The sequence below is a fragment of the Giraffa tippelskirchi genome, chromosome 8 (assembly GCF_054371585.1).
Source record: "Giraffa tippelskirchi isolate mGirTip1 chromosome 8, T2T-mGirTip1v1.2.pri, whole genome shotgun sequence".
In the NCBI taxonomy this organism is placed as follows: domain Eukaryota; kingdom Metazoa; phylum Chordata; class Mammalia; order Artiodactyla; family Giraffidae; genus Giraffa; species Giraffa tippelskirchi.
In genome coordinates, this window is record NC_137282.1 from 103239954 (window position 1) to 103265830 (window position 25877).

The 25877-nt window shown below is 36.0% G+C and overlaps 2 protein-coding genes across 51 annotated transcripts in view; one reads left to right on the forward strand and one right to left on the reverse strand.

Annotated features, from left to right (window-relative positions):
- RNF180 (ring finger protein 180) overlaps positions 1 to 23175 on the forward strand; it is a 256780-nt gene extending 233605 nt beyond the window's left edge. For 24 of the 50 annotated variants that reach the window (XM_081518278.1, XM_081518267.1, XM_081518270.1 and 21 more), the window contains one exon: positions 22152 to 23175. In XM_081518278.1, coding sequence (XP_081374404.1) covers positions 22152 to 22351 — 200 coding nt within the window. In that variant the 3' untranslated portion in view covers positions 22352 to 23175. Of the gene's footprint in view, positions 1 to 630; positions 804 to 6646; positions 9580 to 10104; positions 10366 to 10971; positions 11125 to 22151 lie in introns of those variants that run through there. The other 26 variants (XR_014061731.1, XR_014061724.1, XR_014061728.1 and 23 more) reach the window with 5 other exon arrangements.
- The window catches only part of SREK1IP1 (SREK1 interacting protein 1), a 374836-nt gene continuing 357427 nt past the window's right edge, over positions 8469 to 25877 (reverse strand). The window contains exons 14-15 of the mRNA XM_081518356.1: positions 10891 to 11001; positions 8469 to 8749 (exon numbers count right to left, since the gene is read on the reverse strand). The gene's annotated coding sequence lies outside the window, so the exon portion shown is untranslated. The remainder of the gene's footprint in view (positions 8750 to 10890; positions 11002 to 25877) is intronic.

Below are 25877 nucleotides of genomic sequence, written 5' to 3' on the forward strand. Positions count from 1 at the left end.
ATCTTGGCATCATAAATAAAATATACCACATCTAGCTCAATTATGGCCAGTTAGAAATAGAATAATATAAACCCATGGTGGTGGTGGTTTAGTCGCTAAGTCATGTCCGACTCTTGCGACCCCATGGACTGTGGCTGCCAGGCTCCTCTGTCCATGGGGATTCTCCAGGCAAGAATACTGGAGTGGGTTGCCATTTCCTTCTCCAAATATAAACCCATATTATGTATAAAACATAGTTATGTATTTTCTAATATTATAGTTATGTTTTTATACATAACAATAACAAGTAGTATAGTCCTCCAAAATTAAGGGGAAAAATAAATCATATTCATTTTTTGGACTTAAGTTTATAATTAATTTATAAAAGTTAAAAAGAGATGGTACTGCCCCAAGACATGTCTTGATAAATTTTAAAAGATTGAAATCAAAGTATTCGCTTAACCACAATGAAATAAACTAGAAATCAATAAAGGAAAATTGAAAATCTCACAAATATGTGGAAATTAACACATTTTAAACAACCAGAGGATCAAAGAGTAAAGTGCAAAGGAAATTAGAAGATACCTCAAGATGGAGTGATGTCAAAATCACGGCACTGTGAGTTCCTTTTTTATCTGTCCTTCAATTTAGAGCTCTTTGGATATCAGTAACTAAGCAAAAATGCCTCTGGACACCCACAAGATCCATCCATCTGTGCATCCGGAAGTGGGTAGATTGGACCTTGGAAAAGGCTCCGACGCCAAGGGAGACAGCAGCAGTACCTGGCAGGAGTGACCGCTCTAAAAGGAGGTGGAAAGAGAGTGGTGAGTGAAAGTCTACCAGGCCACACAGGCTGCAGCTGCACAGAACACAGTGTTCTTTTTGAGAAGAGACCACCATGACCATGGGAGGTCACAGAAAAGGGAAGAAGACACACAGAGAGAACTGAAGGAACACATTTTCTGCTCTCTGCCCAGGGATTTCAATAAAAGGTCAAGCCACAGACCTCTGATACTCCTTAATTCAAAGATCTCCCTACTGAGCCATGGGCACACCCAGTGCCCCAGATGCCAAAGCCACACCGCCCTATACTCTGCCACCAGCATGTTTTCTTTTTATAATGAAATTAAAAGACAACTTACAGATGGGGAGAAAAATTTTAGCCATTATTAGAAGGGATTAATATCCAAAATATATAAAGAACTTATATAACTAATAAAAAAAGATAAACAATTTTTAAAAGGGCAGAACTAAACTTTTTCCAGAGAGGACATAAGAATAGCCAACAGGCACATGAAAAGATGCTTAACATCACTAATCATCATGGAAATGCAAATCAAAAACACGATATCACTTCACACCTGTTAGGATGACTATCATTCAGAAGATAGAGGCAACAGATGCTTGTGAAGATGTGATGAAAAGAGAACCTTTATACACTGTTGGTGGGAATTTAAATTGGTCCAACCACTATGGAAAATAACATAGAGGTTTTAAAACATTAAAAATCTATCATATAGCAATTACACATCTGGGTATATACCTAAAGGAAATGAAAACAGGATTTTGAAGATATATATGTATACCCATTTTTACTTCAGGATTATTCACAATAGCCAAGATATGGAAACTTAAATGCCCATCAGTGGATGAATGGATAAGAAATATATGATGTATATATACAATGGAATTATATTCAGCCAAGAGAAAGGAAGACATCCTCTGATTTGTGACAACATGGACGGACTAGTCAACATGGACCTCAAGTAAATTATGCCAACTGAGATAAGTCAGAGAAAAACAAATACCATATAAATTGACTTGTGTGGCCTCTAAAAAAGTAAAAATCATTAAAAAAAAGAAAAAGAGTAAAATGATGGTTAGCAGTGGATAGTGGGAATGTGGAAGAATAAGACTGAAGTTGTTTAAGGGTCCAACCTTGTAACAAGTAATAAATAAGCCAAAGAGATCTAGTGCACAGCCTAATGAATAATGTACTACAATCAAACTTGCTGAGAGACTAAACATTATCCCGCACACTGAACAAAAGGGATAACTATGCAGTGTGATAGAGGTGCTAAGTATTACTGCAGTGGCAATCATATTACAATGTATAAGTGTATTAAATTGACACGTTAAATTTATAGAATGTTATATGTCAAATATGAAGTGAAAGAGTTATTGCTCAGTCATATCCAGCTCTTTGCAACCCACCAGGCTGAGCCTACCAGGCTCTTCTGTCCATGGAATTCTCTGGGCAAGAGTACTGGAGTGGGATCTTCCTGACCCAGGGATTGAACCCTGGTCTCCTGCATTGCAGGGGAACTCCTTACTATCTGAACCATGGAAAGCCCATATGTCAAATATATTCAATATTAAAAAACTGGAGAAAAAAATATGTCAAGATGAATGAAAATATAAAACATACCAAAACTTATGAGATGCAGTGCTCAGAGGAAAATTTATATAACACCTATATTAAAAGAGACAAAAATCTCGAACCAATAACATAATTTCATAGCTTGTGGAACTAGTAAAAGAAGAGCAATCCAGACCCCAAACTAGCAGACGTAAGGAACGTAAAGATTAGAATGGAGGTAAATGAAATACAGAATAGAAAAACAATGGAGAAAATCAACAAAACCAAAAGTTAGTTCTTTTAAAAGATCAAGAGTTGGCAACCCTTTAGCTAGATTGAAAAGAAAAAAGAATATGCAAATAACTAGAATCAGAAATAAAGTAGAGGCATCACTATCAACCTTACAGAAAAGAAAAATAGTACAAGAGAATACTATAAGCAGTTATATGACAACAAATTAGATAACCTAGATGAAATGAACAAATTTCTAGAAACACAAAGTAGCTAAACTTCTTAAGAATAAATAGAAAACCTCAACACATTTACAACATGAAAAGAACTTGAATCAGTAATCAAAAATCCCCCCAAAAATCAGGGACCAAATGACATCACTGGAGAATTTTACCAAAATTTAAAGAAGTAACAACATTCTTTCTTAAACTCTTACACAAAATTGAAGAGACTAGTTCCTATCTCATTCTAGGAGATCAGTATTGCCCCAATTTGAAAGCTGTATACAACATCACAAAAAAAGATTACAGAGCAATATCCCTTATAAATATAGATGCAAAATCCTCTAAAAATTACTAATGAACTGATTGTACAACATGACCAAATAGTATTTATCCCAGGTATGCTAGAGTGGTCTAACATAAGAAAACCAATGTAATATACCATAAAATGCATAAGGGCATTTGACAAAATCTTTTTTTTTTTTTACAAAAAATTCAGAATACTAGGAATAGAAAGGAACTTCCTCAACATGACAAAGGGCATTTATTTAAAAAAAAACAAAAAAACAAAAAAAAAAAACAGCTAACATCAAACTCAGTGTGAAAGACTGAAAGCTTTCCCCCTAAGATTAAAAACAAGACAAGGATGCCTGCTTTCACCACTGCTATTCAACACTGTGTTAAGAATTCTAGCCAGAAGATAGATAAGAACAAGAATTTAAAGGAATTCAAATTGGAAAGGTAGAAACAAACTTATATAGAAAAAAATCCCAGAGAATCTAAAAGAAAACTACTAGAGCTAATAAAATATTCAGCAAAGTGTCAGGTTACAGTATCAACACACAGAAATGAGTTGTGTTCACCAATAGAGAACAACCTGAACAGGATATTAAGAAAGTAGTTTCACTTATACTAGCATCTAAAATAAATAACTAGGAAAAACTTTAACCAAGGATGTGAAAGACATATAATAAGAACTATAAAACATAGCTAAAGGAAATTAAGACCTAAATAAAAGGAAAGATATCCTATATTCATGGATTAGAAGACTTAGTATTGTTAAGGTATCAGTACTAGCTACAGCTATCTGTAGATTCAATGCAATGTCTATCAAAATTATAAGAGCCCTTTTTGTAGAAATGGAAAACTTGGTCCTTAATATCAAAGGGCCCTGAGTAAACAAACAAACAAAAAATAAACCTTGAAAATAAACCACACTGTTGTAGACTCACACTTTCATTTTCAAAACTTACTATAGGAATCAATATTACTCAGCCATTAAAAAAAATACATTTGAATCTGTTCTATTGAGATGGATGAAACTGGAACTCATTATACAGAGTGAAGTAAGCCAGAAAGAAAAACACCAATACAGTATACTAGTGCATATATATGGAATTTGAAAGATGATAATGATAACCCTATATGTGAGACAGAATAAGAGACACAGATGCATAGAACAGTCTTAAGGACTCTGAGGGAGAAGGTGAGAGTGGGACGCTCTGGGACAATAGCATTGAAACATGTATATTATCATATGTGAAACAGAACACCATTCCATGTTCGATGCATGAGACAAATGCTCAGGGCTGGGGCAATGGGATGACCCAGAGGGATGGGATGGGGAGGGAGGTGGGAGGGGGGTTCAGGATGGGGAACACATGTAAACCCATGGCTGATTCATGTCAATGTATGGCAAAAACTACTACAATATTGTAAAGTAATTAGCCCCCAACTAAAATAAATTTATTAAAAGAAAAAAAAAAACTTACTATAGGAATCAAAACAGAATGAAACTAGCAAAAGAGTATGGAATAGAAATGGAATAGTAATTCTAGAAATAAACCCATATGTCTATGGCCACTTGATTTTTGGAAAGGGTGCTAAGGCCATTCATTGGGGAGAGTCTCTTCAACAAATAATGCTAGAACAAGTGGATTTCAACATGGAAAAGAATAAAATTGGACCATTTAACCTCATACTATGTGTAAAAACTAACTCAAAATAGATCAGTGGCCTAAATGTAAAACATAAAACTCTTAAAAGAAAATACAAAGGTAAATATTCATGGCCAGTAGAGTTAGATATGACACCAAAACATAAGCAAATAAATTGAACTTCATCAAAGGTAAAATTTTGTGCATCAGAAGGACATTTTCAAGAAGGTGAAAAGATAGCCAACACAATGGGAGAAAATGTTTGCAAATCATATCTGATAATGGTTTAATACCTGCAATATATAAAGAACTGAAGAAGACACATAACTCAATTAAAAAATGGGCAATGGACTTGAATAGACATCCTTTTAAAGAATATATACAAATAGCCAATAAGCACATGAAAAATTATACATCATTAGTCACTAGGGTGATTAATGTAAATCAAAATGACAGTGAGAATCACACCTATTATTATCATTATAATTTTTTTAAAAAATAACAAGTGTTGGCAAGGATATGCAGAAATTGGAACCCTTGGGTATTGCTAACAGGAATGCAAAATGATATATTTTGCTGAAAAAAAAAGTTTGAAGTGTCCTCAAAATGCTAAACATAGAATTACCATGTAACATAGCAATTCTACTCTTGGGTATATACCCATAGCAATTCTACTCTTGGGTATATACCCATAGGAATTAAAAAGAGGGACTCAAAACAGATACTTGTTTGCCACTGTTCATTGCAGCATTATTCACTATAGCCAACAGATGTAAACAACCCAAATACATAAGAACAAATTAATGGATAAACAAAATGTGGTATAGACATACAATGAAATATTATTCAGCCATAGAAAAGAATGAGGTTTTGATATATTATGTAGTATCAGTGAACCTTTAAAATGTTGAGTGAAATAAGCTAGCAAAAAGGATGAATGTTGTATGATCCCACTTCTATGAAATATCTTGTTGTTGTTTAGTCATTCAGTCATGTCTGACTCTTTGCAACCCCACAGTCTGTAGCCCACCAGGCTCCACTGCCCATGGGATTTTCCAGGCAAGGATACTGGAGTTGGTAGCCATTTCCTTCTCCAGGGGCTCTTCCTGACTCAGGGATCAAACCCATGTCTCCTGTATTGGCAGACATATTCTTTATCAATGAGCCACCTGGGAAGCCCATGAAATATCTTAGAATAGGCAAATTCATAGAGACAGAAAAGTAGATTAGAGATGCCAGGAGCAAAGGAGAGTAGGCAATTGGGGAATTATTGCTTAATGGCTACAGAGTTTCTCTTTGTGGTAATGGAAAATTTTTTTAGAAATAAATAGTGGCAATAATTGTATGGGAATACCAGACCACCGGTTTTTTTATTGTATAACTTTGTGAATGTAATTAATGCCACTGAATTGTGTACCAGAAAAGTCAAATTTCACGTTATTTGTGTTTTATCACAGTTAAAAATACTCTTTTAAAAAAGACATGATTCTCACTTCATACCTGGTTACAGAAACAAAACATTTAAGAATTATATAATTTAGCCTGATAACTTTATAAACTATATTCAAAGTAAATCATGTGTTATAGAATATGTTTCAATCTGCAATATATATTAATCTATTCTATATAAAAAGTTAATTTGGCAGGATTAATAAATGTTTGATTCTGGGATCCTAAAGATATAGAAAATAAAATGAAATTTAAAATCCATTTTACATTAACTTTTCATGTCTATTAACACAGTAACTGTATACCTGCTTGTGACTAAAAATATCCACCACTGCTAAGGCTTACTTATACCAATCAAATTTTGACACATCAAAATTATTATATAATAGGCAGAACAATAAAACACCAAGTTTTAATATTTTGTCTGTCCCATCACAGATAAAAGATAGGATATACCTCCTTTTTTTCAGCAGTACGTGAACCAAGAACTTCCAGATGTACAAGCTTTTTTCAAAGAGGCAGGGGAACCAGAGATCACATTGCTAACATTCTTTGGATCATGGACAAAGCAAAGGAGTTCGAGGAAAACATCTACTTCTGCTTCATTGACTATGCTAAAGCCTTTGACTGTGTGGATCACAACAAACTATGGAAAATTCTTATAAGAGATGGAAATACAAAACCATCTTACTTGTCTCCTGAGAAACCTGTATGCAGGCCAAGAAACAACAGTTAGAAGCAGAAATAGAACAATAAACTGGTTCAAAATTTGAAAAGGAGTAAGAAAAGATTATCACCTTGCTTTATTTAACTTATATTAAGAGTACAGCATGAGAAATGCTGGGCTGGATGAATCACAAACTGGAATCAAAATTGCCAGGAGAAATATCAACAACTTCAGACATACAAATGATACCTCCAGTGGCAGAAAATGAAAAGGAACTAAAGAGCCTCTTGATGAGGGTAAAAGAAAAGAGTGAAAAAGCTAGCTTAAAACTCAACATTCAGAACACTAAGATCATGGCATCTGGTCCCATCACTTCATGGCAAATAGATGGAGAAAAAGTGGAAACAGTGACAGATTTGATTTTCTTGGGTTCCAAAATTACTGTAGATGTTGACTGCATCCATGATATTAAAAGATGCTTGCTCCTTGAAAGGAAAGCTATGACATAACTAGCCAGCATATTAAAAAGCAGAGACATCACTTTGCCAGCAAAAATTTGTAGAGTCAAAGCTATGGTTTTTCCCGTAGTCATGTACATATGTGAGAGTTGGACTATAAGGAAAGCTGAGTGCTGAAGAATTGATGCTTTTGAACTGCAGTGTTGGAGAAGACTCTTGAGAGTCCCTGGGACTGCAAGGAGATCCAACCAGTCCATCCTAAAGGAAATCAGTCCTGAATATTTGTTGGAAGGACTGATGCTGAAGCTAAAACTCCAGTACTTTGGCCACCTGATGCGAAAAACTGACTAATTTGAAAAGACCTTGATGCTGGGGAAGATTGAAGGCAGGAGGAGAAGGGGACGACAGAGGATGAGATGGCTGGATGGCATCACCAACTCAATGGACATGAGTTTGAGTAAACTCCGGAGTTGGTGATAGACAGGGAGGCCTGGCGTGCTGCAGTCCATGGGGTCACAAAGAGTTGGACACGACTCAGCGACTGAACTGAACTGAATTGAATTAACCTCTAAAGAATTTTTTTCATAAGAACTACAAAATATATTTTGAATATATTCAAAATAATATTTAGTACATGCTGAAAATATAGTTGAGAAGCTTGATTTGGGACATTCTCAAAATATGCTAATGATTGATTCTGTTCTCTGAAGTCTATCCTTATATACAGGCATTCACCCATCCACTCACTGAATATTCTGCAAACACTCCATCCTCAAAGCACTGCGGGTTACTAAAATTGCAAAAATGAAATAGATAATTGTTGACAGTCTTTCTGTCTCTGAATCTTCAAAATATAGTACTTTATGGTCTTTGACAACAAATATAAATTTGAACCACATTTTGCAGAGAAAAAGTCATGCTTTGTTTTCTAGAACACAAAAGAAATCCTTCTGAGGTAAAATGGTTTTGACAAAATAGAATTTATGAAGAGGCAGAAGTACCTGTATGAGATTCTGGAATGCTAGTTCTTCGTTATATTCTTTCTAAATCTTATAGTGACTTGGAGATTTTCTTCACAGTTCTTTCTTACTCTTTGATTTCATGCAATGAATTTGTCCACAAGCTTTATCTTTTTTTCCCCCAGTGAGAAAACAAATCAGTTTCAACTTTGTGATTATCATCCTTTCCTTTAATAGTTCTAAAAGTCACTTCATTACTTCCAGTCAGAATTAGTTTCTCTCTTAACCCCTGGGTGCTCTGCTCCACATCATCCTAAGCTTTAGGACCCAGGACGACAGAGCAGCCTCTGCCGGATACGTTACAGGTTGTTGTGGAGGAGGGAGAAAGACTGCTGCAGCATCTCAAACTGAAGAATGTGCTACCCAGAAGCAACACACACAATATTTTCTTTGGACATTCATTTTCATTTGTCAAGTCTCGTGCCGTGCCTAAATCATAAGGGGCAGAGAGAAGTGCAAATAAGCCAGGCATTCAGGAGACCAGAATATTTGTGAAAAGCTCTAAATGTACCACAGCCAGGGAAATTCTAGTATAATTCACTTAAAAACTTGAATAGAATGGATACTGCTATATAAAAATTATCAAATGTACTCAAGAATAGCTAGAAAACATTAGTATACCAACAACTATTAAAGAAATTGATATTTAAAAATCTATACCACACCTGCAAAGACTACAGACTTTATAGGCTAGATTTATCAAACCACCAAGAATTCTAATTTTATGCAGACCATTTTTGAGAGTAAAAAGAGAACACAGGATTGCCAGTGTCAGAACAGAGACAGTTGGTGCCTCGTGCTTGCAAGATATGCAGACACACAGAGATCCACAGAGAATTGTCACCTAACTGCCAGCATGTTTTATGAAGACAATAAAATCATGAGATACAATCTAGGCAAATATTGCATAAGAGAGAAAATTATAGACCAATGTTCCCAACAAACATAGGCATAAAAATGCCACATAAAATATATGAAGTTGAATTCATCAGTGTGTAAAAACCAGTATCATGAACACATGGAATTTATCCTGGATTAAAAGGAATGATAAAGCATTGAAAATCTATCACCTTAATTCATCACTGTAACAGATCTTTTTTTAATTATTCAACATTTAAAAAAATCTACTTTTGAATTCATCACATTAACAGATTAAAGGAGAAAATCATATGAATATATGTATCTCAATACAGAGGAACTGTTTTGACTTGATCAAATAATGAGTATTGGCACAAAAATATTCAGTATTGGCACAAAAATCCAAATTTTCTGATTCCTCGAAGAGTATGATTTCCACTGTAGTGGAAAAGTGTCCTTTACCTTTATGGTATCATAGTTAAAATGTGCTAATAATACTGGCTATTCTTTAAACCATGTCTTAATAACAAATTCATTTTATCAAGTTATCACTAAATAGTAAGTTGTGCTTAAGTCTGTGAGGATTTCCTGGTGCAGAAACTTCTCACTCCATTCATTCCAATTCAAATCCAATTTTGGAATGAAGTGGTTATATATAATATATACATTGACTGTTACATGCTTTTAAGTGCTGTCACCTAGGCCATGCACTTCTAATGGGGGCAAAAACTGGTTCCTGGGACACCAAAACAATCTTAGATGTCACAGTAGTTATTGGCCCTCAAGAGCTCAACCCTACCTGAAAAAATTTTATTCCTTATTTAAAATTTCTCTCACTAGAGAGAAATTGGGTTTAAGCTAATTTGATTTACTGATTAGAATATTTCAGATAAATTTTAATTTAACTATTTTTTTCCTCCTTACAGGGATGATAATGAAAAAAACAAAAAAAAAGACTGATAAACTGTTCTAGAGTATGAGTTTCTTTAGACAGGAACCATGTCTAAAAATATCTTTAAATCTTCAGCCTCTAAGTGATAGTACATATAATCTTCATAAATTTTAATAAATTCCATAGTTTCACTATCTGATACTCTGACAGTTTATTTAAAGTTAACAACTGCCTTAGAGAAATCAGCTCATACTTGAAGGAAACAGTTTCTCACCATTTGTCTGAACAAACAATGGTAAGTATATTGATTTATTCACAAAAGACAGACATAATATGAAGAACGAGAACTGAGAAAAGCAGCTGCTTTTCATATTGAAAGTAACAGTTACAATATTAATTAAAAAATAAGAATAATTTATTGAAACTTTAGCATTGGCCAGGAATGTGCTTATTAGCATGTATTAATTTATATGTATTAATTTATCTAATCCTCAGATTAGCCCAATGAATTAGGTACTGTTATTATCATCACTTTACAGTGGAATCTGCAGTTAATCTCTGTGATGAATGTTCTGGCAGTTTTTTTAGTGTCATAATCTAATATTTACTAAGTAATAAGAGTCAGTGAGGTCATTTTCTTTTAGTCTGATTTTGATTTAGAAATTATAATCATTTCATTCAATTTACAGTTTTGCAAATTTCAAAATTATTACAAATACCTACTCATTCCTTCCTCCACTTAAAAAAAATTAAGAAATTAACATTAATCAAGTACTGATCATTAGCCACCTTTCCTGTAAAACCATATTGCATAAGCCACCTGGGTCAGTATCGCCTCCTGGTGTTCAGATGTTGTAATTCAGAATCTTCCTGCGCTGCTTTTTTTCTCTCATTCCATCAGTAAAGGAAATTACTCTTCTTAAGGACACCTCTGGAGTGAAAGAGGCACTATGAGTAATTATACCAAGACATCAAGAGTAACTGAGACTGCGCCAGGAACCAGCATGATTCTGTCACCCAAACAACTGAAACTTTTGCATCTGAAGAATCTAAGGTCTCTACATACTCCTTTTAGACAGAAAAATCACATATTTTAAAGTATAGTAGTAATGGTGATAATTTCCAGTAACAGGGTTACCTGTTCTCCAGTCTATATTTGTGAAAAGATTTTTGAAAAGGTATATAAACTTCTTTGGAATGTTTGTGTTTTATGAAGATAATAAAATCATGAGATATAAGCCAGTAAAATGTATTAGAATAATTTTTGAATGAGAGAAAAACTCTTGCCCTCCTACACAAACAAAAAGGTGCCTCTCCTCTTAATGTATTGACTACAGTTAAGAGAACAGTGGTTAGATGGTTGTTAAAAGCTGTTAGGATTGAAATCCCCTAGATGTGGTCTCCAAAATAGAATGCCTACAGGCAAGGCAATCCTTTGGATTGTGAGAAAATAACATTAAAATTTCTGTAATGTTTATTCAAACAGAAGAAAAGTTAAACTTTACTAATACTTAGTGAGGACTGACACTGGTGTTCTTAACATGTTTGATGGTCTGTAACATTAGCCAAGAAAAACTCTGAGTCTGAAAATATGAATAGCTGTCTTCATTAGTTTATTAGTCTTCAAGGTGTTGCAATATGCTGAAGTTTACGTATGACCAGTTAAATGAATTTTGGACTATATTATCTAGTTTTAGCTACACTACCAACACAAAGTAGATAAGAAACTCAAATATAATCCTACAAAGAAATCAGATTGAAGCTAATACTGATAAGGCAAACAAAAAAACAGAAGAGCTGACACATCATTCTAGTAGAAGCTCTTTGTAAGCTATAAAAATAATAAAAAATATGATAGCAAGTCAACCAAAAATATTAGAAATTATTAAAAAGTTATTTGAGATATGGCTATTCAATTTATTCTAAAATACCACTTAACATTTATCTCCTTTTTAATTTCATGTTTTTAATCTACACAAGTAAGCACTGAAAACTATAAAATATCGATGAAAGAAACTGAAGATGGCACAACTAAATGAAAAGCTATTCCATATTTACTGACTAAAAGAATTAATATAGGGGTAGGAGAGTAAGAGGTACAAACTACAAGTGAGAGATATAAAATAAGCTATAAGGATATATTGTACAACATGGAAAAAATATGGCCAATATTTTACAATAACTAACTGTATAAGAATGTAACGTTTAAAAATTGTGAATCACTTTATTGTATACATATAACATATTACTATATAAGTGGCAACTATACTTCAATAAAAAATGAAATTTAAAAATTATTGTTAAGATGTCTGTACTACTCAAAGCAAAACACAGACTCAATACAATCCCTATCAAAATACCAATGGCATTTTTCAAAGAAACAGAAAAAAACAGTTGTAAAATTGGTATAGAATCACGTTGTTGTTCAGTCGCCAAGTTGTGTTCAACACTTTGCAACCCTATGGGCTGCAGCACACCAGGCTTCCCTGTCCCTCCCATCTCTCAGAGTTTGCCCAGGTTCATGTTCATCGAATCAGCGATGCCATCTAATCCTCTGTCGCCTGCTCCTCCTTCTGCCTTCAGACTTTCCCAGCATCAGGGTCTTTTTCAGTGAGTTAGCTGTTCACATCAGGTGGCCAAAGTATTGGAGCTTCAACTTCAGCATCAGTCCTTCCAAAGAGTACTCAGGGATGATTTCCTTTGAGATTGACTGGTTTGATCTCCTTGCTTTCCAATGGACTCTCAAGAGTCTTCACCAGCATCACAGATCGAAAGCATCAATTCTTCGGCACTCTGCCTTCTTTAATGTCCAGCTCTCACATCCATACATGACAACTGGAAAGACTATAGCCCTAACTATTCAGACCTTTGTCAGCAAAGTGATCTCTTTGCTTTTTAACACATTGTCTGGGTTTGTCATAGCTTTCCTGCCAAGAAGCAATTGTCTTCTAATTTCACGGCTACAGTCACCATCTGCAGTGATTTTAGAGCCCAAGAAGAGGAAATCTGTCACTGCTTCCACCTTTTTCCCTTCTGTTTACCATAAGGTGATGGGACCAGATGCCAAGATCCTAGTTTTTTTAATATTGACTTTTAAGCCAGCTTTTTCACTTTCCTCCTTCATCCTCATCAAGAGGCCTCTTTAGTTTCTCTTCACTTTTTTCCATTAGGGTGGTATCATCTGCATATCTGAGGTTGTTAATATTTGTCCCGTCATTCTTGATTCCAGGTTGTAACTCATCCAGCCTGGCATTTCACATGATATGCTCTGTGTATAAGTTAAATAAACAGGGTGATAATAAACAGCCTTATTGTACTCCTTTCTCAATCCTGAACCAGTTAATTGTTCCATACAGGGTTCTAACTGTTGCTTCTACAGTTTGTTATGATCCACACGGTCAAAGGCTTTAGTGTAGTCAATGAAACAGAGTTAGATGTTTCCCTGGAATTCCCTTGCTTTCTCTATGATCCAGAGAATGTTGGCAATTTGATCTCTAGTTCCTCTGCCTTTTCTAAACCCAGCCTGAACATCTGGAAGTTTTCAGTTCATGTAATACTGAAGCCTAGCTTGGAGGATTTTGAGCATAATCTTCCTAGCATGGGAGATGAATGCAATTGTCTGATGGTTTGAACCGTCTTTATTACTGCCCTTCTTGGGAATTGGAATGAGGGCTGACCTTTTCCAGTCTGTGCCCACTGCTGAGTTTTCCAAATTTGCTGACAAATTGAGTGCAACACTTTAATAGCATCGTCTTTTAGGATTTTAAATAGCTCTGTTGGAATTCCATCACCACCATAAGCTTTATTGGCAGCAGTGCTTATATGGAACAACAAAAGATCCCAAATAGAAGACCCTTGAGAAAGAGTAGAAGGTATCACTTGATGATTTCAAGTTATATTACAAAGCTATAGTAATCAGAACAGTATGGCATTGGTATAAAAATAGACTCATAGACCAGTGGAACACAATGGAAATCTCAGAAGTAAATCCTGATATACATAATCAACTAATTTTTAGTAAGGGAGTCAGGAATATATTCACAATGGGGAAAGGATACTCTTTTCAATAAATAGTATTGGGAAAACTGGATTGCCACACACAAAAGAGTGAAACTGAACCCATATGTTACACCATACACAAAAATCTTTTCAAAAATAGATTAAAGAGTTAAGTGTAAGATCTGCAACCATAAAACTCTATAAGAAAACATGTAGGATAAGCTCCTTGACATGGGCCTGTCTAGTCATTATTTTTGGATATGACCACAAAAGGTCAGGCAACAAAAGCAAAAATAAACAAGCAGGACTATATCAAACTAAAAAGCTTCTTCTGCATGGCAAAGGAAACAAGCAAAATGAAACACAGTCCGTGGTTTTGGGAAAAAATATATACGAACCATATATCTCAGCAAAGATAGTGGATATTTGCTAAGAAAGTAGACAGCAGGTACTCTCAAAACAACAAAAAAGGAGATGGATATATTAGCTTGATTACAATAATCATCTCACCATATATTATATATCAAATCATCCTACTTTACACCTTAAAATAAATACAATTTCTGTTATAGAATATAAAACATATGTGAACGATAATTTAGGATTGTTCTTGATCAAAGAAACTTGACTTTAAATAACCATACTGATAACTCAGGTAGATGCAACCTTTCTATGAGAATAAGAAACCTGATCTGGAGCAGAATATTCAACATTACTTTTGTTTTTATTAAATGAGTTATTAAAAAGAATGAACCAGAATCTGCTTCAAGCTTGAATCTTACAGAAACTTTATCACCAGAGTTACTAGCATATGCCAGAATATATCTTTTCTGTTCAGTTTATTTTATTGTCCCCACCCTCTAAAACTAATAAGCACAGATATACATTAGTAGACAGTAGATAAGTACAAAGCAAAGGCTAATGTTAATAATCATGTTCAGTTCAGTTGCTCAGTCGTGTCCGACTCTTTGCAACCCCATGGACTGCAGCATGCCAGGCCTCCCTATCCATCACCAAATCCCAAAGTTTATGCAAGCTCATGTACATTGAGTCGGTGATGCCATCCAGCCATCTCATCCTCGGTCATCCTCTTCTCCTCTTGCTCTCAATCTTTCCCAGCATCAGGGTCTTTTCAAATGAGTCAGTTCTTCACATCAGGTGGCCTAAGTATTGGAGATTCAGCCTCAACATCAGTCCTTCCAATGAACACTCAGGACTGATCTCCTTTAGGATGGACTGGTTGGGTGTCCTTGCAGTCCAAGGGATTCTCAAGAGTCTTCTCCAACACCACAGTTCAAAAGCACCAATTCTTCGGCTCTCAGCTTTCTTTATAGTCCAACTCTCACATCCATACATGATTACTGGAAAAACCATAGCCTTGACGAGACAGACCTTTGAGGCAAAGTAATGTCCCTGCTTTTTAATATGCTGTCTAGGTTGGTCATAACTTTCCTTCCAAGAAGTAAGCGTCTTTTAATTTCATGGCTGTAATCACCATCTGCAGTGATTTTGGGGCCCAAAAAAATAAAGGCAGCCACTGTTTCCCCATCTATTTGCCATGAAGTGATGGGACCAGATTCCATGATCTTGGTTTTCTGAATGTTGAGCTTTAAGCCAACTTTTTCACTCTCCTCTTTCACCTTCATCAAGAGGCCCTTTAGTTCTTCTTCGCTTTCTGCCATAAGGGTGCTGACATCTGCATATCTGAGGTTATTGGTTATTGATTTCTCCTAGAAATCTTGATTCCAGCTTGTGCTTCATCCAGCCCAGCATTTCTCATGATGTACTCTGCATAGAAGTTAAATAAGCAGGGTGACAATATACAGCCTTGACATACTCCTTTTCCTATTTGGAACCAGTCTGTTGTTCCATGTCCAGTTCTAACTGTTGCTTCCTGACCTGCATACAGATTTCTCAAGAGGCAGGTCAGGTGGTCTGGTATTCCATCCCTTTCAGAATTTTCCACAGTTTATTGTGGTCCACAAAGTCAAAAGCTTTGGCATATCATATTATTCATCTTTAAAAAGCCTTTAACTTCTAAAAAGACCTAACTTTTCTAGGTCTCTAAAAAATAAAGTTCATTATTTGTCAGCCAAAACTTGGTTGTCACTGGGCAAATAATTAGCATGTAAATAGGAAGCATTAATATAAACATGGCTAGTGGAGGTGATGAAATTCCAGCTGAGCTATTTAAAATCCTAAAAGATGATTCTAAGCGCTGCACTCAACATGTCAGAAAAATTGGAAAACTGAGCAATGACCAAAGGACTGGAAAAGATCAGTTTTCATTCCAATCCCAAAGAAGGGCAGTGCCAAGAATGTACAAACTACCATACAATTGCCCTTATTTGCATGCTAGTAAGGTTATGCTCAAAATCCTTCAAGCTAGACTTCAGCAGTAGGTGAACTGAGAACTTCCACATATGCAAGCTGGGTTTAGAAGACAGAGGAACCAGATATCAAATTGCCAACATTCGTTGGATCATAGAGAAGGAAAGAGAATTTAAAAAAAAAAATCTACTTCTGCTTCATTGACTGCATGAAAGCCTTTGACTCTGTGGATCACAGCAAACTGTGGAAAATTCTGAAAGAGATGGGAGTACCAGACCACCATGGATAGTGACTGCAGCCATGGAATTAAAAGATGCTTGCTCCTTGGAAGAAAAGCTACAACAAACATAGACAACGTATTAAAAAGCAGAGACATTACTTTACCGACAAAGATCTGTATAGTCAAAGCTATGGTTTTTCCAGTAGTCATGTATGGATGTGAGAGTTGGACCATAGATAAATCTGAGCACCAAACAATTGATGCTTTTGAACTGTGGTGTTAGAGAAGACTCTTGAGAGTCCAAACCAGTCAATCCTAAAGGAAATCAGTCCTGAATATTCATTGGAAGGACTGATGCTGAAGTTGAAGCTCCAATACTTTGGCCACCTGATGTGAACAGTTGACTCATTGGAAAGGACCCTGATGCTGGGAGAGATTGAAAGCAGGAGGAGATGGGGATGACAGAGAATGAGATGGTTGGATGGCATCACCAACTCAATGGACATGAGTTTGAGAAAGCTCCAGGAGTTGGTGATGGATGAGAAAGCCTGGCATGCTGTAGTCCATGGGGTCACAAAGAGTCAGACACGACTGAGCAACTGAACTGAACTGATCCGCATTGCTGCAAATGGCATTATTTCATTGTTTTTGATGGCTGAGTAATAGTCTATTGTGTATATATACTACATCTTCTATATCTATTCATCTGTATTTGGACATTTAGATTGCTTCCATATCTTGGCTATTGTAGACAGCACTGCATTGAACGATGGGCTGCGTGTATCTTTTTGAACCATCTTTTTCTTGAGATAGATGCCCCAGGGTGGGATTGCTGGATCATATGGTAGCTCTGTTTTTAGTTCCTTAAGGAACCTCCATACTGTTCTCCATAGCGGGTGTTCCAATTTACATTCCCACCACAGTGTAGACATGTGTGTTAGTCACTCACTTGTATCCAACTCTTCACAATCCCATGGACTGTAGTCTACCAGGCTCCTCTGTCCATGGGATTCTCTAGGTAAGAATACTCGAGTAGGTAGCCATTCCCTTTTCCAGGGGATCTTCCCGATTCAGGGATTGATCCCAGGTCTCTTGCATTGCAGTCAGATTCTTTACTTTCTGAGCCACTAGGGAAGCCACAACAATGTAAAAGAGGATCCTTTTTCTCCACACCACCAGCATTTGTTATTTGTAGGCTTTTTGATGATGGCCCTTCTAACTATGGTTTTTCCAGTAGTCATGTGTGGATGTGAGAGTTGGACAGTGAAGAAAGCTGAGGGCCGAAGAATTGATGCTTTTGAACTGTGGTGTTGGAGAAGACTCTTGAGAGTCCCTTGGACTGCAAGGAGATCCAACCAGTCCGTCCTAAAGAAGATCAGTCCTGAGTGTTCATTGGAAGGTCTGATGTTGAAGCTGAAACTCCAATACTTTGGCCACCTCATGCGAAGAGTTGACTCATTGGAAAAGACCCTAATGCTGGGAAGGATTGAGGGCAGGATGAGAAGGGGATGACAGAGGGTGAGATGGCTGGATGGCATCCTCGACTTGATGGACATGGGTTTGGGTAGACTCCGGGAGTTGGTGATGGACAGGGAGGCCTGGCATGCTGCGATACATGGAGTCGCAAAGAGTTGGACACGACCGAGCAACTGAACTGAACTGAACTGAATTTTAACTGGTGTGAGGTGATATCTCACTTTAGTTTTGATTTGAATTTATCTAATAATTACTGAGTTTAAGCATCTTTTCATATGCCTCTGGGTCAACTGTAAGTCTTCTCTGGAGAAACATCTATTTAGGTCTTTTGCCCATTTTTTCATGCATTCTTAAAATGTGTGTGGACATACAAAAGACCCCAAAGAGCCAAAACAATCTTGAGAATGAAAGACAGAGTTGGAAGGTTAGGTTCCTTGACTTTAAATTACACTGCAAAGCTACAGTCATTAAAGCAGTATGGTGCTGACACAAAAACAGACATAAAGATCAATGGAAGAGGATAGAGAGCCCATGTAGCACCTATGGTCAATTAATCTAAGACAAAGACAGCAAGACTATACAATGGAGAAAAGATAGTCTCTTTAATAAATGATGCTGAGACAACTAGACAGCTACATATAAAAAATGAAATTAGAACATTCTTTAGCACCATTCACAAAAACAAACTCAAAATGAATTAACAGCCTAAATGTAAGACCAGATACTATAAATTCTTAGAGAAAAAGATAGGCAGAACACTCTTTACCATAAATCACCACAATATCTTAGGGTAATGAAAATGAAAACAAAAGTAAACAAATGGGACCTATTTAAACTGAAAAGCTTTTCATAGCAAAAGAAACCATAAACAAAATGAAAAGACAACCCACAGAATGGGAGAAAATGTTGCAAACCATGCAGCTGATAAGGAATTAATCTCTAAATCTTATAAACAGCTCATGCGGCTCAATATCAAAAAAATGAACCTCACAAATTTTTAATTAAATCATCAGATGATATAGATGAGAAATCTGAAATCAAAGAGATCAATTAACTTTCCCCAAGTAAATGACAGAACAAAATCAGTCTCTTAAAATTTCTGCAAGTTATATGACCAATAAGGAGTTCATATCCAAAATATATAAAGAGCTCATACAACTCAATATCAAAAAACTCAATTAAAAAATCCACAAGAACTAAATAGACATTTCTCCAAAGAAGACACACAAATGACCAATAGGAAAAGATGCTCAACATCACTAATCATCAAAGAAATGCAAATGAGATATCATCTCATACCTGTAGAATGGCTACCATCAAAAAGACCACAAATAACATTAATGAGAATTTGGAGAAAAGGATACATTTCTGGTACATTGCTAGTACATTGCTGGTAGGAATGTAATTTGGTACAGCCATAATGTAAAATAGTATGAAGTTTCCTCAATAAACTAATAATAGAACTACCAATTGGTCCTCCAGTCCCATTCTTGGATATATTACTGAAGTAAACAAAAACAGTAATTTGAAAAGATACATGCACAAGAAAGGGATCAAGACCATCCCCAAGAAAAAGAAATGCAAAAAAGCAAAATGGCTGTCTGAGGAGGCCTTACAAATAGCTGTGAAAAGAAAAGAAGCCAAAGCAAAGGAGAAAAGGAAAGATATACCCATTTGAATGCAGAGTTCCAAAGAACAGCAAGGAGAGACAAGAAAGCCTTCCTCAGTGATCAGTGGAAAGACATAGAGAAAAACAATAGAATGGGAAAGACTAGAGATCTTTTCAAGAAAATTAGAGATACCAAGGGAATATTTCATGCAAAGATGGGCTCGATAAAGGACAGAAATTATATAGACCTAACAGAAGCAGAAGATATTAAGAGGTGGCAAAAATACAAAGAAGAATTGTACAAAAAAAGATCTTCATGACCCAGATCATCACAACGGTGTGATCACTCACCTAGAGCCAGACATCCTGGAATGTGAAGTCAAGTGGGCCTTAGGAAGCATCACTACGAACAAAGCTAGTGGGGATGATGCAATTCCAGTTGAGCTATTTTAAATCCTAAAAGATGCTGCTGTGAAAGTGCTGCACTCAATATGCCAGCAAATTTGGAAAACTCAGCAGTGGCCACAAGACTAGAAAAGGTCAGTTTTCATTCCAGTCTGAAAGAAGGGCAATGCCAAAGAATGCTGAAACTACTGCACAGTTGCACTCATCTCACACACTAGTAAAGTAATGCTCAAAATTCTCCAAGCCAGGCTTCAACAACACGTGAACCGTTAACTTCCAGCTGATTTTAGAAAAGGCAGAGGAACCAGAGATCAAATTGCCAACATCCGCTGGATCATCGAAAAAACAAGAGAACTCCAGGAAAACATTTCTGCTTTATTGACTATGCCAAAGTCTTTGTGTGAATCAAAATAAACTGTGAAAAATTCTTAAAGAGATGGGAATACCAGACCACCTGACCTGCCTCTTGAGAAATCTGTATGCAGGTCAGGAAGCAACAGTTAGAACTGGACATGGAACCAGAGAGTGGTTCCAAATAGGAAAAAGAGTACGTCAAGGCTGTATATTGTCACTGTGCTGATTTAACTTCTATGCAGTGTACATCATGAGAAATGCTGGGCTGGATGAAGCACATGCTGGAATCAAGATTGCCAGGAGAAATATCAATAACCTCAGATATGCAGATGACAGCACCCTTATGGCAGAAAGTGAAGAAGAACTAAAAAGCCTCTTGATGAAAGTGAAAGAGGAGAGCAAAAAAGTTGGCTTGAAGCTCAACATTCAGAAAACTAAGATCATGGCATCTGGTCCCATCACTTCATGGCAAATAGATGGGGAAACAGTGGCTGCCTTTATTTTTTTGGGCCCCAAAATCACTGCAGATGGTGATTACAGCCATGAAATTAAAAGACGCTTACTTCTTGACTGAGGGACTGATCTGAACTGATGCACCCCAATGTTCATAGTAGCATTATTTACAATAGCCAGTGTAAGTGTCCATCAACAGATGAATGGATAAAGATGGGATATACATACACAATGCAGTATTCCTCAAACATTAAAAAAAGAATGAAATTTTTGACACTTGCAACAATATGGATAGACCTGGAGGATACTAAGCTTAGTTAAATAAGTCAGAAAAATACAAATACTGTATGTTATCACTTATATATGGAATCTAAACACTAAAATGAGTAAATATGACACAACAGAAACAGACTCATACAGAGAACAGTCTAGTTGTTATCAGTGGGGATAGGCAAGGAAGGAAGACAGGAGGAGGTAGGAGATTAAGAAGTATAAACTACTATGTATTAAAATAAGCTACAGGAAAAGAAAAAAAAACAAAAATAAAATAAAATAAGCTACAGGATATATTGTATAGCCGGAGAAGGCAATGGCATCCCCACTCCAGTACTCTTGCCTGGAAAATCCATGGATGGAGGAGCCTGGTAGGCTGCAGCCCATGGGGTCGCTAAGAGTCAGAAACGACTGAGCGACTTCACTTTCACTTTTCACTTTCATGCATTGGAGAAGGAAATGGCAACCCACTCCAGTGTTCTTGCTTGGAGAATCCCAGGGATGGAGGAGCCTGGTGGGCTGCCGTCTATGGGGTCGCAGAGTCGAACATGACTGAGGTGACTTAGCAGCAGCATGTTGTATAGCACAGGAAATATAGCCAATATATTATAACTTTAAATGGAGTATAATCTATAAAAATATTAAATCGTATGCTATATACTTGAAACTACTGTAAAATTGTAGATCAACTATACTTCAGTTTTTAAAAAAGAATAGTCTCTTGACTCCATATGCCATGCTTTTTGCTAATTTTACTGTCCCCCTTAGAAGCTTTAACTGAAAAGGACTTCTGATTGTTGCTTATCGTTAGAAAGAAAAACCGTGTGGAATACAATACATGCCACTCAGTGAAATCAAGATAATGCTCTGGTCATGATACTCATGTTCATAGTGCAGCTTCCTTTCTGAGCACTTATCTGAGTTCAGTGGGCTTTAAATTGTATGTTCATATATCTTCTAGGTTTCCACAGACGTGCAGCTCCAGTTACAAGAAGGCAGTTTCCACACGGTGCACACAGGATGGATTATCTGCACTTTGAGGATGACAGCCGTGGATGGTGGTTTGACATGGATATGGTGATCATCTATATTTATTCGGTGAACTGGGTCATTGGATTCATCGTTTTCTGCTTTCTTTGCTATTTTTTCTTTCCATTTTAGGAATTTTCATACCTTAATACTGTTGCACAATTAACAAATGATGTAGATAACAATACTTAAACATTTTTAAAGTGTGCTTTGAAGTTTTTATAATGTATTATATAAATTGTTGGTGTTTATAGAAAATCTGAGAATGGATTTATTTATGAATGTTTCATGTAACAAACTAAACTTGATTTAAGATCTAATCTATTAGCACTTAGCAACAATGCACTATTAATTTCACAGTTCTCCTTGATTTGGGATTTGTGGTTCTAATTTTACAATGTCACTTTTACACATACTGTAAAAACTGAGGTTTTCCCTCCATTCAAAAATACTAAAAATATGAAATGATAATCTGAGTAGATATTATTTTTAATTTTAAACTATTTAGTAATCATCACCTATTCTCAGGCAAGTTATATACATTAAAGATAAACATCTTCTCTGGGAACTAATCTAGCAGGGTATATTCAGTTTTGCTTTCCAGTGATCTCTATTTATGTCGTTAGTTTCCTTTCTATTACCAACACAGCTGACTATACTTTTTTTTTTACAGACCTAATAATATCATTAGTGCAACATTTTAAACTATTACAAGAGTAGAATAGTAAACACAAACAAAAAATAAAAATAAAAAAATAAAACTAATTCACACCAACAAAAACTTAGAAAATTATATTAACACTTTTCCAACTGCAGGATTACTCACCTGAAGAAATTAAAAAGTTACTGACTTTCAGAGCAATGCATGTCTAAACTGTAATTAATTTAGTGATTCTTTTAACTTGGAGGTTGTCAAATATATTGTAAATGTACAATAAAGAGTGGCTTTAAAATTTTTTCATTGTTATTAACTAATTTTATGTCTGGAATAAGAATTGTTGGAAATAGGCTTAAGGGTTTATAGGATGAAAACTTGGCTTATTATTACAGTATTCCTTGGAATTAGTTTTCCTATATTAATATTTTTTAAAAAGGAGATCTGAACTACCCCAGTACAGAAGAGAATTCAGGTAGGTAGTCCAGTATTCAAAGTGAAAAAACTAAAGCACAGAGAAGTAAGCTTGTTTATTTCTATCATTTAGATGGTCTTTGTTTAACCTAGAACCAAAGTTTTTATTATGAACTACTAATTCAACATTTCTACACTATGATGCCATATACTTGGTAAGGCAGTAGGCATATTTTAACATAAGGTAAGTGACCCTCTCATGGCACTAAAAATACCACTGCCATTCAAACAAATTGAGATTGCAGTCTACAGAAAGTCCAATTTTGTCCCAATTGCTGACTATATTTGAATAAAAACATTTAACTGACAGTATGTGATATTCTAAGAAAAACAAGGAAGAGTGATACAAAATTTTATTCTAACATTGCTTATTGTGTTTTAAATTATATCTGTGAAAGAAAATAGTGTAAATTAGATATCATCAAATCCAGAAATCAGAAGACTAAATACATTTTAGAAACAGATCAGTCATCACTCATATATTAAAATATATATATGTATATATAATGCTTTCAGTCTAGTGACTAAACTGTATCTTGGTGAAACAGCATTGTTGGCAAACTTCATTATTATCTTACAAAAATAAAAATGGGTATTTATAATCACTAATTTCTATCAAAGTAAAGATGATATTGTATAAGGCAAAATATTGCCTTCTTAAAATATATGTCAGGAAAAACTAACAAAACACATGTGGGGAGCAATATGTTAAGAACTTTAAAGTAAATTGTAGCCATTTCCCAAGCAACACCTCGCTTATAAGCTCTAGCAAATATGCCTTCATTCATTTCTAACTTACTTAAAAATTGATTGTAATTATACATGAAGTAACATTCCAAAAACTAAGATCATGGCATCCAGTCCCATCACTTCATGGGAAATAGATGGGGAAACAATGGAAACAGTGACAGACTTTATTTTTCTTGGGCTCCAAAATCACTGCAGGTGGTGACTGCAGCCATGAAATTAAAAGACAGTTGCTCTGTGGAAGAAAAGCTATGACAAACCTGGACAACATATTAAAAAGCAGAGACATTACTTTGCCAACAAAGGGCCATATAGTCAAAGTTATGGATCTTTGATGTATGGATGTTAGAGTTGGACCATAAAGAAGACTGAGCACCAAAGAATTGATGCTTTTCAACTGTAGTGTTGGAGAAGACTCTTGAGAGTCCCTTGTACTGCAAGGAGATCATACCAGTCAATCTTAAAGGAAATCAGTCCTGAATATTCATTGAAAGGCCTGATGCTGAAGCTGAAGCTCCAGTACTTTGGCCACCTGATGCCAACTCATTAGAAAAGGCCCAATTCATTAGAAAAGGCCCTGATGCTGGGAAAGATTGAAGGCAGAAGGAGAAGGGGACGACAGGATGAGATGGTTGGATGGCATCACCAACTCGGTGGACATGAGTTGGAGCAAACTCCAGGAATTGGTGATGGACAGGGGAGCCTGGCGTGCTGCAGTCCATGGGGCCGCAAAGAGTCGAACATGACTGAGCGACTGAACAACAACAAAAGTAAAATAAATTGTATTACAAGTACAGATTTCTCAGAGAAATAAAGTTGATTCCCAAAATATATTTATTAGGCCAGTGATACATATCAGTTTATGAAATGAAGTGAAGTCGCTTAGTTGTGTCCAACTCTTTGCAACCCCATGGACTGTAGCCTACCAGGCTTCTCCATCCATGGGATTTTCCAGGCAAGAGTACTGGAGTGGGTTGCCATTTCCTTCTCCAGGGGATCTTCCTGACCCATGGGTCGAACCCTGGTCTGCGGCATTGCAGGCAGATGCTTTACCCTCTGAGCCATAGCTCTGTATATACAAGCTAAATCCAAATTACCTGATGCTTACCTTACCTGATGCTGGGAAAGATTGAAGGCAACAGGAGAAGAGAGCAGCAGAGGATGAGATGGTTAGACAGCATCTCTGACTCCATGGACATGAATTTGAGCAAACTCCAGGAGATAGTGAAGGACAGGGAAGGCTAGTGTGCTGCAGTCCATGGGGTCGCAAAGAGTTGGACACAACTTACCGACTAAAACACTTACATAAATAGAATACCCTTTTCAAAAGTAATCATAGTCTGGAGAAGCATTCTCAAGTCACATCCGGTCATTGATACAGAGCTTGAGCTAGGAATTTAAATCCCTGTGTTCATCTTTTTCATTGGCCAGTAAGAGATGTCTATGTACCCATGCTTATATATATATACATACATATACATAATATATATGTATGTGTTTGTGTAGTATATACACATATACAAAACAAGGAAATGAAATGATTACATGGTTTTGAGGAGCAGTTTACACAAATCCAGAGTCCATAGGGAAGGCAGTAAGAAATGTAAGAACACAAAAGTCTAGGATTCAAAAGACAATGGCCAAAGCTGTTGTCCATAGGTAGATTTTCTTTCTCCAGGGAATGTCTAAACCTTCTTTTAAGACCTTCCAACTGATTATCAGGCCCACCAGGGTAACTTCCCTAATGACTGATGAGGGATTTTTATCTGAAAAAATTCTCTT